This window comes from Gopherus flavomarginatus, chromosome 7, assembly GCF_025201925.1.
Source record: "Gopherus flavomarginatus isolate rGopFla2 chromosome 7, rGopFla2.mat.asm, whole genome shotgun sequence".
Classification (NCBI taxonomy): domain Eukaryota; kingdom Metazoa; phylum Chordata; order Testudines; family Testudinidae; genus Gopherus; species Gopherus flavomarginatus.
In genome coordinates this window covers 17,946,300-17,962,250 of record NC_066623.1, presented here as the reverse complement: position 1 = coordinate 17,962,250, position 15,951 = coordinate 17,946,300, and the positions used below count along the sequence as shown (strand labels likewise).

Genomic DNA, 15,951 nt, shown 5'->3' with positions numbered 1-15,951 from the left:
GATGTTTGTAACTGATATCAAAACTATGCTTTTTAAAAAGTGCATAATAATATCACAGATCATTTAGTTTCCTTAACTTGATGCTTTACCATTCTATGTTGGGAATTTGAATGGATGGGGTCCTGATCTGTGCACGGACGAATGGTAAAATCAACTCCAAAAAAGTCTGTAATTCTCATCAAGCATATGTCTGTCCTCAAATTTTGTTTGGTTTTCATTTCAAAATGCTTTTCTTGAGTGTCGTTGGCTTTATTTACAGTTTCACCAGTGTAAAATAAATGAACTGTAAGTTATTTTGCCTAGTATACATAAGCTGAATACTTACAATAAAAATTAGCTGAAAATGTAAATTTATAAAGTAACTATTTATTGTTCTTTCTCATTGGACAGATTCCTTCCCCAGCACTATTATCAGCTCTTCCCGCCTCTCCTTGTCATCTATCCCCATTCACCTTGACCCCTCAGTTTAACATTTCCATTCTTTGAAACACTGGGTCTAGTACTGAGATCTATTCTTTCCTATTTACTTCAATAGGAACATTGCCCAAATAAAGACTATGGACTTCAGGATCTGCGTCTGTGTGCATTGTGAGATAGGTATATGAATGACACACAAATATTAAGTACTGTGTTGTACAATTATTTGGTTTTATATAATTTTTTACCTTTCAAATTGATTCAGCTGATTTTGGTTACATATTGCTCTGAGTAACTTAATAAATGTTCTCTTACTTTGCTGAGTAAACAACACTGAATAATGTGTTTGCTCTTTCTTAAAATGCCACATTCAGATGGACACGGTGGGATTAATTTACTGTTTATATTTCCATCATGTACAGGCACCCTGGCCGGATAGTTGTCTAATTGTATTAGGCACCATATACAGTACCTGTCCTGTCTGGACTAGCTGCTGGGAGATATGGGTTCTGATACTACATTTCTCTGTGATTGTAGCAGAGTCTTTTTACCTCTCTGTGTTCCCACTTCCTTTCCCTCCTTGTGTGTGTCTTGTCTATTTACACCAGAGGTCGGCAACCTACGGCACGTGTGCCAAAGGTGGCACGTGAGCCGCGCAACCTGCCGCCACTCTGGAGTTCCGGCTTCTGGCCCCTTGCCAGCCAGGGTACCCGCCGCAGCCCCATTCACCTTGCTTTCGGTTGGAGTTCCGGCACAGGCCCCCTGCCAGACAGGGTCCAGGCCTCCGGCCCTGCTCAGCCCTGCCAGCTGCCAGCGCCACTCACCTCTGCTGCCAATCTGGGGTTCTAGCCAGTTAACAACTGATCACTCAGAAGCCTGTATGCAGTTTAAAGTATCCAAATACATACCACCAGACACTTGAAAACTCAGCAAGGAAAAACAAGGGCCAGAATCACACTAAACTAATAAGATCTGCATTTTAATTTAATTTTAAATAAAGCTTCTGAAATATTTTGAAAACCTTGCTTACTTTACATATAACAGTAATTTTGGTTATATATTATAGACTTAGAGAGAGACCTTCTAAAAACATTAAAATGTATTACTGGCACATGAAGTCTTAAATTAGTGTGTATACATGAAGACTCGGCACACCACTGCTGAAAGGTTGCCGACCCCTGATTCACACGGTAACCTCTTCTTTCTCATTAGGTGATAGTACAGTGCCTAGCACATGCTCTGTGAGGTGGGCAGGGACTGTCTATTTGTTCACCATGATCCATGACTACAGCTCTTATGTGATACAGCAATGCAAAAAATAATGATTCATAATAATAGAGCCCTGATCTTGGCTGGAAGCTGTAGATTCTCCTGTTTTATGAATCAGAATAATGAAGAGGACAAGCCACATAGGAGGGTGGGGTCAGTCAGTGAGGTAATCAAATGTAAAATCTTTATCTATTTACATTGGTACTATCTTTGTGTAATTATTATAAAAAGTTACAATAAGTGCCAGCTGTCTCCCCCTCCCCCAGTGCTCAATCTAGCCAATATTATGTTGTGGATTTCTTACGGGTGTTGTGCCAGAGGTGGGTCCTGAGCAGAAATTTGAAGGAAAAGAGGGTAGCGACCTTAAGGATCACTTCCATGTTCTATGCATAAGGAGAGGTATTAAAGAACAGCAGAGAGATTTGCATAAATTGAAAAGTAGGTGAAGGTGGCCGACATTATAGGCATATTGGGAGAGGCAGGACCTTGTGATAAGAGATGGGGGCGGGGGGCAGAACTATGATGGCCCTGGAAGGTAAAGAAAAGAATCTTGAACTTGAAGCAGCAAAACAAGGAGACAGTGATGTGATTATAGTGACAGCCAAGGCAGGTGATCGCAGCAGTTGTGTTATTTATGGACCTTGGGATGGGCATGGGGGAATGTCATGTTATAGAGGCTGAAAAGGAAGGGTACATAACAAAGAGATGATAAAGATCTGGACAAGAATTGGGCTGTTTGGATAGAAAGTAGAGGACAGATATACAATATGATATGGCAGAAGAAGCAGGAACATTTGAACACAGCCTGAGTGTGCAGGGCAGCAGAACTGAAAAGGCCCAGGAGGAAAGCACAGGGTTACCAGTGCCGAGGCTGGGCCAGGTAGGGTGACCAGATGGTCCCGATTTTATAGGGACAGTCCTGTTTTTTGGGTCTTTTTCTTATACAGGCTCCTATTATCCCCCACCCTGTCCTGATTTTTCACACTTGCTGTCCGGTCACCCTAGGGCCAGGCGAGAAATTCAGAATGGCAGCCCACTAGTGACAGTCCGGGTATGGTGAAGTGCCCAGGGAACCTTTATCTAGAGCTAAACACACTCCTGCTGCCTGGGGAAAATGGCCCAGAAGGTCCCCGCCTCCACGCAGCTCTAGGGGAAAGGGGCGTGGTCTGAAGGCAGGTGGGCGGAGCCGGGCCCAAGCATACCGTGCTATAACTGGCTGTTAAACCCTAGCCTGTGCCAGGGTTGTAGCCCCGCCCCTGCAAGTTGGGGGAAGTTCGTTGCGGGACCCGCTGAGCTCGCCGGCGGGCAGCATGGGGGTCACGGTGGACGTGCACCAGGTTTTCAGATACCCCTTCGAGCAGGTGGTGGCCAGCTACCTCCGCAAGGTAACGGCAGGGCTCGAACCCCCGACTCCCCCTCCGCTTCCACCGCCCCTTCCCCACCGGTTCAGTCTAGGCTCTGTCCCGGCTCGCCCGCTGCGCCTGGCTCCGCTTCCCTGCTCGCAGGCAGCGCTCTCGGCCGGCTACTGTGTCTCCGAGCTGCTACCGGCTCCGCTCTGCGCTGCAGGCAGCTGCTGCTGGGCTGCGCGGGCTGTCGGGACTTCCCTGCAATGCTGGCGATCCGCCCCCCCGCCCCACGGCCTCCATTTTGGGGCCAGCTGACTGAGGGGAGGGGGGTAGCCAGCGAGGGTATCAGTATAATGCCGTGGTCACAAAGCGGTTGTTTAAGTCCCCGTGGTGTAGTGGGCCGTGATCTAGTTCATTTCTGCTGCGCCTCTTGCTGGGGAGACTCACTGATCTGGGGGGCTTTCATGTCAAGACCCCCCCAAATGACAGTGGGGCTTAGTGATTGCTCATTGCCGCCTTCCGCTCCAAACATGGGGGGCTGGTTTTCCTTCCAAAGAGCTACTAGCGGCTGTGTTTGACTCCGGTTTCACTCCGTGAAGTTTCACAGACTTTTTTTTTTTCTACTTTGAAAATTCCTCATCCCTCAGAGCTATTTCCCAACCTCCTTTCCAGCCCCAGTATTCATATTCGCTCTTTTCTTGGAGGTCTCTAGTGCAAATAAATCACTTCTGTCTTCAGTTAAAGTTAAGTCCATATGTAGGACTTGAATATCACTATTCAAAGCTTTTTCTTTAAAAAAAGTGAGTTTACAATAAATAGTAGGCAGTGATTACCAGGGTACAGTTAGAGGGCCCTTTAAAATGGGGTCACGACCCACAGTTTGAGTGATTGCCATATACTAAAAGTTATATAACCAAATGAACTGCCCGTGAAGCATACCCTTAGGATCACTATCTTCCCCTAATTGGTTAGTTTTATAAGGCAATTTGCAGTGCAAGACTCTTCTGTCTCCTGCTTTTAAGGAGGAGGGGCAATTTTTAAAGGAGCACTCATTGTTAAATGTACTGTACTTAAAAAAAGTTTTACATAGTTTCAGGTACTACTACAACATCTCTGGAGTTCCTCTGCCAATTATTTTGGTTATATGCACTTAGACATAAAAGATAGAGAAAATATTTTCTCTCCTGTGTTGCTGTGTGAAAGACCCCTACTGTAGTAGGAAACATCTTGTCTGTATAGGGAAACATATGAAATTGACTGGACCCAAAGATTCAGCAAATGCTCAAAGTAAACAATCTGGCAGGGGCAGGGATTCGAAATATTTGTTCTTTGATTTCTTTCAGTCATAGTAATGTTAGGTGTTATTACCATATCCAGGGATTCTCAAACTTTATTGCCTTGCACCGCATTCTGACAACAGTTACTACATGACTGGGGAGAGGGAAGTGAAGCTGGAGCCAGAACCCCATGTCGGGGTGGAACTCGGGCTTCAGCTTCAGCCCTGGGGCCCTACAAGTCTAATGCGGGCCCTGGCGACCGCATTAAAATGGGTTCATGACCCGCAGTTTGAGAAGGGTTGCCATATACTAATAATAGATCAGGGGTCGGCAACCTTTGGCACGTGGCTCACCAGAGTAAGCACCTGCTGGGCTGGCCCAGTTTGTTTACCTGCCGCGTCAGCAGGTTTGACTGTTTGCGGCTCCCACTGGCTCCAGGCCAATGGGGGCAGCAGGAAGCTGCAGCCAGCACATCCCTTGGCCCACGCCGCTTCCAGCAGCCTCCAGGGTGCTTACCCTGGTGAGCCGCATGCCAGAGGTTGCTGATCCCTGTAATACATCAAAATATTCAGACAAACGTGTGACTTGTAAATTGCTGTTGTTCCTTCAGCTATTTCTTTTGAGGCCATGTGGTCTCATACAGTTGTTTGACTCAATGTTCTGGTGGGTCTCTTGGGGGTCACGCAGCCTTGTAAATGGAAGGAAGTGGAGAGTTTCTGCTGCTGTTAGTTGTGAACTCAGTATTGAGTAACTTTCTCTCTCAGTACAATTATGTGCTTCTCACGTGGATGAACGGATACTTTTATGTAGACCTGTGATCAGGGCTGCCTCCAGGCACCAGCTGAGCAAGCTTGTGCTTGGGGCTGCAGATTCTCAGGGGTGGCATTCCGCCCAATCCTAGGGTAGCATGGCCGCCTTTTTTCCTTTTGTTTTGTCGATGACTTTCAGTGTGCCACTGTAGGGGGCAGCGGTGCAGAGGAGCTGGGAGTGGGCTGTGTGCTCCGTCTGACCCAGCCAGTGCCAGGTCTGCAGCACGCCCGGCATCCCCTTCCCTCCCCGCCGACTGACAACTTTCACTTCACTTGCAGGTGCGAGCGGCATGGAGCCCTCCTGGCAGGTGGCGCGGCGGGAGGGGCCGAGTGGCGAGCGCCCTGGCTGAAGGAAGCCCTGACCTCCACCCTTCTCTCTCCCCTTCCCCTCCCCAGCTAGCTGGGGTGCACACTCCACTGCCCGGGGCATGTCTGCAGCGCAGGGAGTCCTGCTAGCCAGAGTGCAGCCACCGCCCACTCAGAGGCTCGCTGGTGCAGCCGGGAGAGGAGCCGCGAGCTTGGAGTGGCAAAAAAGCCAGAGCTGGCCCTGCCTGTGATATTGATTTGTCTGTCATTTTTGGGAGTAGTGTTTTCTCCAGCGCTGCCTTAGGTCTCTTTGACTTCCAGTAGTAGTTTTCTTGTGACCTTACCCACATATCTAATCTACACTGGTGCTTTAGGCAGTGCAGGTTGGTACCTGATAAGTAACCAAGTAGCCGCATACGAGAGGAATTGGAAAACATTTCTGTTCAACTGGGAAAAATGCTTTCAGGGCTATAACTATGCTAAATTGTGATGTTTTAAATCATACTTTTTTGAGCATCTGTGGAAGATTCAAGTCTCCATGTAAACATCTGTGGAGTGTAACCAACTCCATTTACTTTATAACATAGGCTGCACTCCTGCAAGTGGATACCCATGGGCATCCTGCTGCTCTGAGCCAGAATGAAGTCCGAGGAACTGTGAGCATAGGGTTCTGTTGACAGAATGAATTTGCAGGATCGGGCCCTTAAATATTTGTGTTCTTTAAGGGACACTATTGAAGTGAGTGGGCCCAGACTAGATTTTCTTTAAAAACAAACGTCAGTAGAAATGTTTCCATGCTATGATATGAATGAATAATAGTGAAATAATTTTCTTTAGCTGTAGACATCCTCCCAGAGAACCCGTAAACCAGTTCGTCTTTTACATCAGAGATGTGAAACTGGTTACTCTCTCTGTTGTCCAAAATGATGACTGTTCAAAAACTACATATTACTATGGGAAGTAGATTTATAAAAGTGAAATAATTTTAACTAATTGAAGGTGGTGTTCAAATGCAGGTAAATGTTGTCTCTATGTCGGAGCTAGGCTTGGCCATGTTGCGTCCTAGCAAATTTCCCATCTGTGCGTTACGTTCTTGTACACATAAGAACGGCCATGCTTTGTCAGACTAAAGGTCCATTAACCCAGTATCCTGCCTTCTGACAGTGGCCAGTGCCAGGTGCTTTAGAGGGAACAAACAGAACAGGTAATCATCAAGTGATCCATTCCTAGTTTCTGGAAAACTGAGACTAGGGACAAATTCCTGAGTGTGCACCCAAACTCGTCATTTGCTTGTTGTTTTCCATTGAATAAAAGAACTTGGGGGCTGAATTGTAATCTTTGTCTAATATGCTGATCCTGGTTTCATTGCCCTCGAGCAGTGTTTCTTTTCTTACAAGAATAAAGGGGAAATCCAGAGCAGTGCCCACAAAATTAAAAAAAAATATATATCTTTTGCAACATATGCTTTAAACATTAACTTGACATTGACAGCAGAGAAACAGCTGTGTAGCACAGGGCAGCTCCATGACTCCAGTCACAAATAATACTGTTTGTTTCTTCAGAACATCTTACAGTGATAAGAAGTAGAGTGGAGAATGCAAACTCTCACTAATGCCAAGCATGGGATCATACATTTTGGTCTGAATAGGCTGAAACAGTAACTTGCACATCCCTTGGGGCTCATCAGAAGAGAGCAGCTGCAGTCGCCTCAAGAAAAAGATGGTCCCTGAGGAGAAACAAAAAGCCCATGCGTGCGCTTAAGAAAGCAAAATCTTACTATGGTCGGGGTAGTGCTCTGAAAGCTAACAAACTGTATGGTTCCAAAGTCCTATCTTATAACTGACAGAGCATGTGCAACTTGCTGTGGCCCTGTGAAGTCCTGTCAGACCTAATAGTTGTGCCAGCACAGAACCCTGTCAGTCCATGCACAGTCAACTGCAGAAAAGGGAGGGACCTAAATCACTTTCTGCTATCTGAATCGAGAATGGGCTGTGCTACTCGTTAAATAAAGATGTGCTTGCTAAAGCTGCAGGTGTCCTGTGCCCCTGGGAACCGAGGATGTCTACTTCTAGGTTAGGCTTTTTTTTTATTAAGGATTCTGCCACCTCTTTAAAAACCTTAGAGATGTTAGGGGTGACTGGTTGCTCTCCTTTCAAGAAATAATGTGGTTCCTTTTTTTTGTTTTGAAAACTCATGGGGGCTCTTCTGGTCCTATTCAAGTCAATGGGAATTTGGCCATTGACTTAAATGGGGTCAGGATTTCATCCTGTGTAGTTCACCAAGGAATCACTGTTTGGATAGGTGAATTAGGGCCTATAAAAGACATGGTCATGCTTTGTATTTTTATTGACCATATATTCCTTCCTCCAAAATGTTATGGCTCAATACTAAATTGCATGGATTCACTGCAATGGTAACAAGCCATTTTTGGTTATGTTAAACTTTTCAATTATTATTCCACAATCTATTTCTCAAAAACCTGAATGTTGAACAGCAAGTGCAGACAAAAGTGCACAGTGTGCAGTCTGTCTTTCCTCTTCTGTTCTATTAATCTTCCCCAGCTGTTCCTTTCTTAACACGAAAAAAAACCAAAAAAAAAACCACGCAGTACACACACATGACTCTCTGCAAAGTTAGAAAAAATAATATATTGTCCCAGTTCCTGTAGTCTTGATCTGTAAGGCTGGCAAGCTCAAATAGACATATTTAATAACTTTGCATTTTAGGATGATGCAGAACAGTTAACTAATCAGAATGGGGCGTGCTTTGAAATCAGAGAACTGGAAGGGACCTCAGGAGATCATCTAATCCAGTCCCCTGCACTCAGGGCAGGACTAAGTATTATATAGACCATCCCTGATAGGTGTTTGTCCAACCTGCTCTTAAAAATCGCCAGTGATGGAGATTCTACACCCCACCCCCAGGCAATTTATTCCAGTGCTTAACCACTCTGGCAGAAAGTTCTTCCTAATGTCCATCCTAAACTGCCCTTGCTGCAATTTAAGCCAATTGCTTCTTGTTCTATCCTCAGAGGTTAAGAAGAACAATTCTTCTCCCTCCTCCTTTTATGTACTTGGAAACTGTTATCATGTCCCCTCTATCTTCTCCTCTCCAGACTAAACAAACCCAGTTTTTCAATCTTCCCTCCTAGATCATGTTTTCTAGACCTTTTAATGATTTTTGTTGCTCTTCTCTGGACTTTCTCCAGTTTGTCCACATCTTTCCTGAACTGGACACACTACTCCGGTTGAGGCCTAATCAGCGTGGAGTAAAATGGAAGAATTACTTCTCGTGTCTTGCTTACAGCACTCCTGCTAATATAGCTGTCATAAACAGATAGCTAAGGGTTAATGTTCTTTTACCTGTAAAGGGTTAACACAGGGATCCAAACACTTGACCAGAGGACCAATCAGGAAACAAGACTTTTTCAAATCTGGGTGGAGGGAAGTTTTGGATGTGAGTTCTTTGTTCTTTGTCTTGGGTCTGTGCCCTCTCGGCTCTGATAGTGACTTTTCTATCTCCAGGTTTTCTAATCTTCTTTTTCCAAGTTGTAAGTACAAGGATAGTAAGACAATAGGTTTATATTGTTTTCTTTTGTATTTACATGTGTGTAGTTGCTGGAATGTGTTAAATTGTGTTCTTTTGGAATAAGGCTGTTTGTTCACTTTTTTTCTTAAGCAATTGACCCTGTATATTGTCACTTTATTACAGAGACTATTTTTAATGTCCTTTTTCTTTCTTTTTATATAAAGCTTTCTTTTTAAGACCTGTTGGAGTTTTTCTTTAGTGGGGACTCCAGGGAATTGAGTCTGCAGCTCACCAGGGAATTGGTGGGAGGAAGAAGTCAGGGGGAAAATTTCTTTGTGTTAGATTTACTAAGCCTGACTTTGCATACCCTCTGGGTGAGGGGGAAGAGAGATTAGATCTCTCGGTACTTGTGTTTCCAGGACTGGAAGCAGGGACTCTCCTAGGGTCGTCCAGGGAGGGGAGCCTGGGAGGAAGTAACAAGGAAACAAGGGGAGGGGGTTATTTCCCTTTGTTGTATGACTCAAGGCATCTGAGTCTGGGGGTCCCCCAGGGAAGGTTTTGGGGAGACCACAGTGAGCTAGGCACTGTATAATTCCTAGCTGGTGGCAGCGATACCAGGTCCAAGCTGGTAACTAAGCTTGGAGGTTTTCATGCTAACACCCATATTTTGGACGCTAAGGTCCAGATCTGGGAAGAAATGTTATGACAATAGCCCAGCATGTTGTTTGCTTTTTTTGCAACAGTGTTACACTGTTGTCTCATATTTAGCTTGTGATCCACTATGACCCCCAGATGGCTTTCTGCAGTACTCCTTCCTTGGCAGTCATTTCGCATATGTGCAACTGATTGTTCCTTCCTAAGTGGAGTACTTTGCATTTGTCTTTATTGAATTTCATCTGATTTTTACTTCGGACCATTTGTCCAGATCATTTTGAATTTTAATCCTATCCTCCAAAGCAGTTGCAACCCCTCCCAGCTTGGTATCGTCCGCAAACTTTGTAAGTGTACTCTCTATGCCATTATCTAAATCACTGATGAAGATATTGAACAGAACCGGGCCCTGCTCATTATGCATTTCCAGCGTGACTGTGAACCACTGATAACTACTCTCTGGGAATGATTTTCCAACCAGATATCTCGCCCCTCCCCCCCATAGTAGCTCCATGTAGGTCGTATTTCCCTAGTTTGTTTATGAGAAGGTCAGGTAAGGCTTTAGATACTGTCTCACTAAAGTTAAGATATACCACATCTACTGCTTCCCCCCATCCACAAGGCTTGTTACCTTGTCAAAGAAAGCTATCAGGTTGGTTTGACACAATGCTGACTGTTATTTATCACCTTTTTATCTTCTAGGTGTTTATAAATTGCTTAATTATTTACTCCATTATCTACAATATATACAAACGTTCAGTACAAACCAGTGGTGCAAGTAGGCTTCATTTCTTATGGGTACGCTGCACTCATGAGAGGGACACAAAGGGGGGGCAGAGGGGGTCACCAGCTAAAGGGGGAGTATGTGACTTCCCCATGTGACTGTCCAGATGACCCCCTCCCCCAGCCCCGGGTCCCCGTGCTCTCCCTGTCCCCTCCCCGTGATCTATCCCACATTACCAGAGAGGGAGCTCTGTCCTCTTTCCACTGCGCTGGAGACTTCTGAACTGCAGGGCTCTCTGGAACTACAGTGCTTAAAGGAGCAGCTGTATTGCCCTCAGCCCTACCTCAACCTTGTCCTCCGGTGGGGTTGCTGTACGGACTTCAGACAGGAGACGCGGCTGGGGGCAGTACAGGCACGCCAGAGGAGCTGCTCCTCCTGTGTCTTTCCAGTACGGAGTATTGGCTTTAAATATCTTACTGGTACGGCATACCATACCACTGTACTTGCACCACTGCTAGAAATGTAGAAATGAGGGACATGGACCAGAGTTGATTTTACTTGTTTAGTTGACTTTCTTAGGTGTGGGACAACTCGAGGTCAGAAAAGAGGCATTGTTAGCATAATTTATTGTTAAGGATTTGAGCCACAGACACATTGCAAATAGACATAATATTCTGTAGTATGCAACTACATGACCGGAGGAAAGCCCGTTGGAGGTAAAGAGTGAGCTAACTACGGTTGCCAAAGGCATAGAGCTGAAAGATTAAAATAATTCTCTCTTAAATGTGACCGCATAGTAGTGCATTCCTTATTTTCATTAGGAACTTGATCCAGATAAAGAAATAACTTGAGTTATAGTTAGCTCCATAAATCCCATAGTTCAAGCAGATTGCCTCCTCTTCTTTTTTTTCCCTCCTCCTTTTATCCTTTGCAAATAAAACATTTCACCGCTCTGGTGTTTTTGTGTTGCCTTAAACATAGGGTGAGGAAGTGAAACCAAACTTACTTACTTACAAAGCTGTTACAGTTAGGATTTGTCAAGGGGGCTTCCATGCCTAAGGCACTGAACTCCCATTGGCTTTTAATGAATGTAGGGAGCCTCATTCTCATTAGCCTTTCTGAAAATGTGTTGCTGGGTTCTAAGAGTTCATGGACTGTAGCGCATGTATGAACACTTGAATATGGTATCTCGGGTTGATCATACAAATGACCTTTAATTTACCCAAAGAGTCAAATTGTTTTTTCTCTCAGTAATGCAAGACAGTAGTTCTACAAGACCAAAAAACTGGTTCACAAAAGCAAAATTCAAATTCTTCTGCTTCTAAAAACCTAGTCAGTTTACATTATCGGATCATGATCATCAGGTGGAATCAACGTAAGATCCAGTGACCAAAGAGAAATGTATGACAACCTTTTCCTTCTGCAGACATTAATACACCTCTACCCTTATATAACGTGACCCGATATAACACGAATTCGGCTATAACGCGATAAAGCAGCGCTCTGGGAGGGCAGGGTTGCGCGCTCCGATGGATCAAAGCAAGTTAGTTATAACGCGGCTTCACCTATAACGCAGGAAGATTTTTTTTTTTGGCTCTTGAGGACAGTGTTATATCGGGCTAGAGGTGTGTGTATATATATTGTTCTTGCATGTGAATTAAATAGCATGGCACATAGTATTTTACCTCTGAAAGATGATCTCAAAGCCCTGGGTCCAAGCTTAGGAATTGGAGCAAAGCCTAGAATCACATGGAATGAAATAGCAGCACCATCTTATGCTTTAGGGATGGTCTGCTGTGGTGTAGGGTAGCAGCAGCATGCACAACACACTGCTTCCTTCCAGTGGAGAATTGAAACTGTTCAAATTTACTGACCATGCTTACTCCTCTCTGGTTGATGCTCTGTGGATAGCTGCTGGGAAGGCATCAGTAGGGGGCATGGACTCTACTACATGGCTATCCAATGTAGTGCAAATACTGTGTTACTTGGATTGTAAGTTTAGGAATATGGTGATACAATTAATAGTAATTTTCCAGTGCTTTGGAGGCTTGGGTGAGCGCAGATGCCAACTCAGCAGCTGCCCCATAAAGCAAACATTTTTGTTCAAGTGTGACAAATGGTGTGATTAAAATAAACATATCCATATGTGAAAAGGCTTATGTAGCTACTGATTATCACAGATTACTTGATGTGCCAGGGATTTGCTAGACCTTTTAAAAAAAAAAAAAAGATATATAAAAATAAATGTATTCGCGAAAACACTTGTGAAGCCTGAAAAGGTTGAGCTGATTTGGCAATGTCTGTGTTTCATTTCTCTGGGATAAAAAAGGAGAATCAGTCAGAATATATGTTTATTTTTTATTTTTGCCAGCCTTTGATGTTGCCATTTTGATTTATTTGAGCTCCATTTGATCTTGCATGTAAAATCAACTCTTCCTTCGTTTGAAATACTTAATTTTTGTATATACCATTACATGTAAGCTTCGTGGATTTCTCTCCGCAGCTAAACACTCCTAGAAGTCTCTTCTCCCGCAAATAACTCCCAGTAAGTAGCATTGTGGTTAGAATATCTCTTTAATTCCATAACTTATTTTTATGCACTTTATTCAGTTTACTTTGTTATTTAGGATCATTATTTCAAATTGCTTCGGTTTTAAAGGAACAACAAAGTATGTGGGTTTTTTTTAGTTTCTAAATGGAAGTCCTATTTGCAAAGAATATACATGATTGATTTTTGTGATTTTTGTTTTTAGAAGTCACTGGATTTGCAGAAAGACCAGAACATTAGGAGTTAACAGAGTTATGCAATAATTATACATTGTTGGCATTCTATAAAATGAGAAATGAATTAGTTTTCAATAAATAACAAAGCAGGATAATCACCAGTACAACTCATCATTGGAGATTTTTAAGAGCAGGTTAGACAAACGCCTGTCAGGGATGGTCTAGATAATACTTAGTCCCCTGCACTCCTGGCAGGATTGAACTAGATGACCTATGAGGTTCTTTCCAGTCCTATGATTCTGTGTCTAGTTTATTTATTAGAAATGACAAATGAATTTGTAGATCATGTGTGAAAGCCAGCACAGCATGGATAAGATTATATGCTAACATCTTTGGCTCCTGTTCTACAAACTGGACCCATAACTCTTCCTGGAGTCTTACTGACACCTAAGGACTAATTGGAGATAAAAAATTAATTTTTAAAGTCTTCTCCCCACCCTGTGTGTGCATTTGACAGCTTGTGAAAGTCAGTTTCACTGTTTCTCCTACCTAATCAGTTAATTTCTCTCATTATTTCTTTGGGCCTTTCACGTGGCAGTAGAGGGCTAAACAGTGTTTTTAAAAATAGGAAAACCTGTCTGTAAAACCATACAAATTGTCAGAGGAAGGCCACGGCAATTGTAGAATATGAAACTATTTAAAACTCACTTTTAAAAATGGACTAGACTTCAAGTCAATCAGCCGCCATTACAATGAATCATTTATTTACTTTTCATGGAGGACTAGTATTTATCAATTACTGTCCCCCAGTACCCAAACACTCCTCCCCATAAAATGTACTTTGAAGTTTCTATGGCATGTTTCAGCATTTTACAGTGATGGGTAAATATTATGCCTAAACTGAGACGCAAAAGTTCATTGGCCAAGCACAAAGGAAGTGAGGATATAGAACCCAGATCTCTTCTCTCCAGGTCCCTGCTCCAGCCTCTTGATACTGCTGCATCCATTTGCTGTCTTTTACCCTTTTAAAACAATCATTTAAATGAAATCTTAGCAGCCCTCAGCTTTATATACTGAAACCTACTTTAAAGGGTGAGGTGAAAGATAGCAGCAGTCTCACTACATTTCTCCCCACCTGTTTTGTCATGAAACCAAGTAGCAATATGTGCAAATCATCCTGCCTCTGCCAATTTTTGTATCTCCCGAAATTCACTTCTGTCTCTTCTGCACCCTCCCATTCCGGCCTCAATAAAAGTACTATGGAGTGGACCAATTCAGTGCCTTTCTAGAATTAACCACAAGATGGCATCAAATCATTTCATGGGGATGGTAAAGATAAAAGAAACAGTCATGCTTTATAAATGATTTCAACTCAATTTTTTCTTAACTTGGAATTAAAGTTACTGCACTGCATATCCTACCACCAGAAAACCAAGGCACTAGCAGTCAAGTCAAAGATAAGAAGAGGCACTGCATGTGGACCATTGAATGACTATCTCCCTTTCATCACCCATAGCAAACATATCTCTCCTGTATAACCGTGGGCATTTTCTAATGCCATGTTGATTGTTCATCACTCTTGAAGATTCTGTCTGTACTGAGCATGCTCCATCCAGGAGGGGGGATGCAGAGATTGAGCCAGACTTTCCCCATAATTGCTCTTCTTGGCTGCTGCAGGCCACTGGGGCACCATGCATGAGAAATGGAAGTAAAGAGATTGTCTCTGCAATTTGCTCAATGCTTTGCCTGCTGGGTCCAGGCAGCGGAATGTAGAGGGCTGAGAAATATGAGGACGGGAGGGAAGGAGAGAAGCGGAGATTGGAGGAAGGGGAAAGGGAGAGGAGCCGGGAATAGAGGAGGTGGGAAGCATATAGGCACAAAAGTGGAGGGGACAGGAGCTAGGGATCTGGAGGAAGGAAAAAATTAATGTGACTAAAGATTGAATCGTAATGGATATGCACAAGAGGGCTGAATTAAGGTTGCACAGACAACGTTAATTTTGGCACTTCTTAACTTCTAACTTTGCAGCTTTGGCTTTTTTTGAATTTGCAGCCTTAATGTTTAAATGTTGATGGGTCGGTGGGTTGATTGGTTTTTGGAAGTAAAATATGATGAGAGAGAGCAAGCTGGGGCCTCTCCATTATTTTATGGTATTTAGCAATAGCTCGCAACACGGAGATAACGTTTGCTTAAATGGTTGTAGTGATGATGTGCATAGGCCCTGCCTGATTACTGATGTGCAGGAAAGTTGACTCCAGCACAGTTTCCCCTTTCCCTTGAACTCATGCTCAAGGGCAAGAGCCCTCGGGTTAATCAGACTCCAAGGGTTTGGCCACACTTGCAGCTGTACAGCGCTGGGAGTTAAAGCTGTCTGCGTACAGCTGTGTAGGGAAAGCGCTGCAGTGTGGCCACACTGACAGCTACCAGCAGTGTGGCCACATTTGCAGCATTTGCAGCTGTGTTGGGAGTGGTGCATTATGGGCAGCTATCCCAGCGTTCAAATGGCTGCAACGGGCTTTTCAAAAGAGGGGGGTGGGGTGGAGTGTGACAGGGAGGTGGGGGAGACAGAGAGAGTGGATTTTTTGGAGGTGACGCTGTGTCAGCTCCCTGTCTTGCAAGTTCTAAGGACTTGAAGATACACAGCACTAGCCTTCAATCCTTTAAAAAGTTTTGACCCCTTCCCTCACCCTCTCTCATTCACTAAATGCAAATAGCCTTCAGACCAGATAAGCAGCTGCTCCAAAACGGACCCCCCCCCCCCCGCTTCTCTCCTCAAGCAAACATTCCGAAGGGATCCCTCTGCCTGCCTCTGCTCGAGCAAAGAGTAGCTGTGTTTGTTTTTTAGATAAGCAGCTCTGGGAGCCCCGAGTTCACAACAAAATAAAGAGAGGCATCACAAC

General features: G+C 44.0%; 2 protein-coding genes across 3 annotated transcripts in view; one reads left to right on the top strand and one right to left on the bottom strand.

The window, feature by feature from the left end:
- The window catches only part of LOC127055578 (uncharacterized), a 433,156-nt gene that overhangs the window by 25,964 nt on the left and 391,241 nt on the right, over window positions 1-15,951 (bottom strand). The window lies entirely within an intron of this gene.
- PRELID2 (PRELI domain containing 2) overlaps window positions 2,937-15,951 on the top strand; it is a 47,080-nt gene continuing 34,065 nt past the window's right edge. The window contains exons 1-2 of one of the 2 annotated variants that reach the window (XM_050962875.1): window positions 2,976-3,071; window positions 12,831-12,872. Coding sequence is in view for 1 of the 2 variants with exons in the window: in XM_050962874.1 (XP_050818831.1) it covers window positions 2,997-3,071 (75 nt within the window). In the remaining variant the exon portion in view is untranslated. Of the gene's footprint in view, window positions 3,072-12,830; window positions 12,873-15,951 lie in introns of both variants that reach the window. The other variant, XM_050962874.1, reaches the window with a different exon arrangement.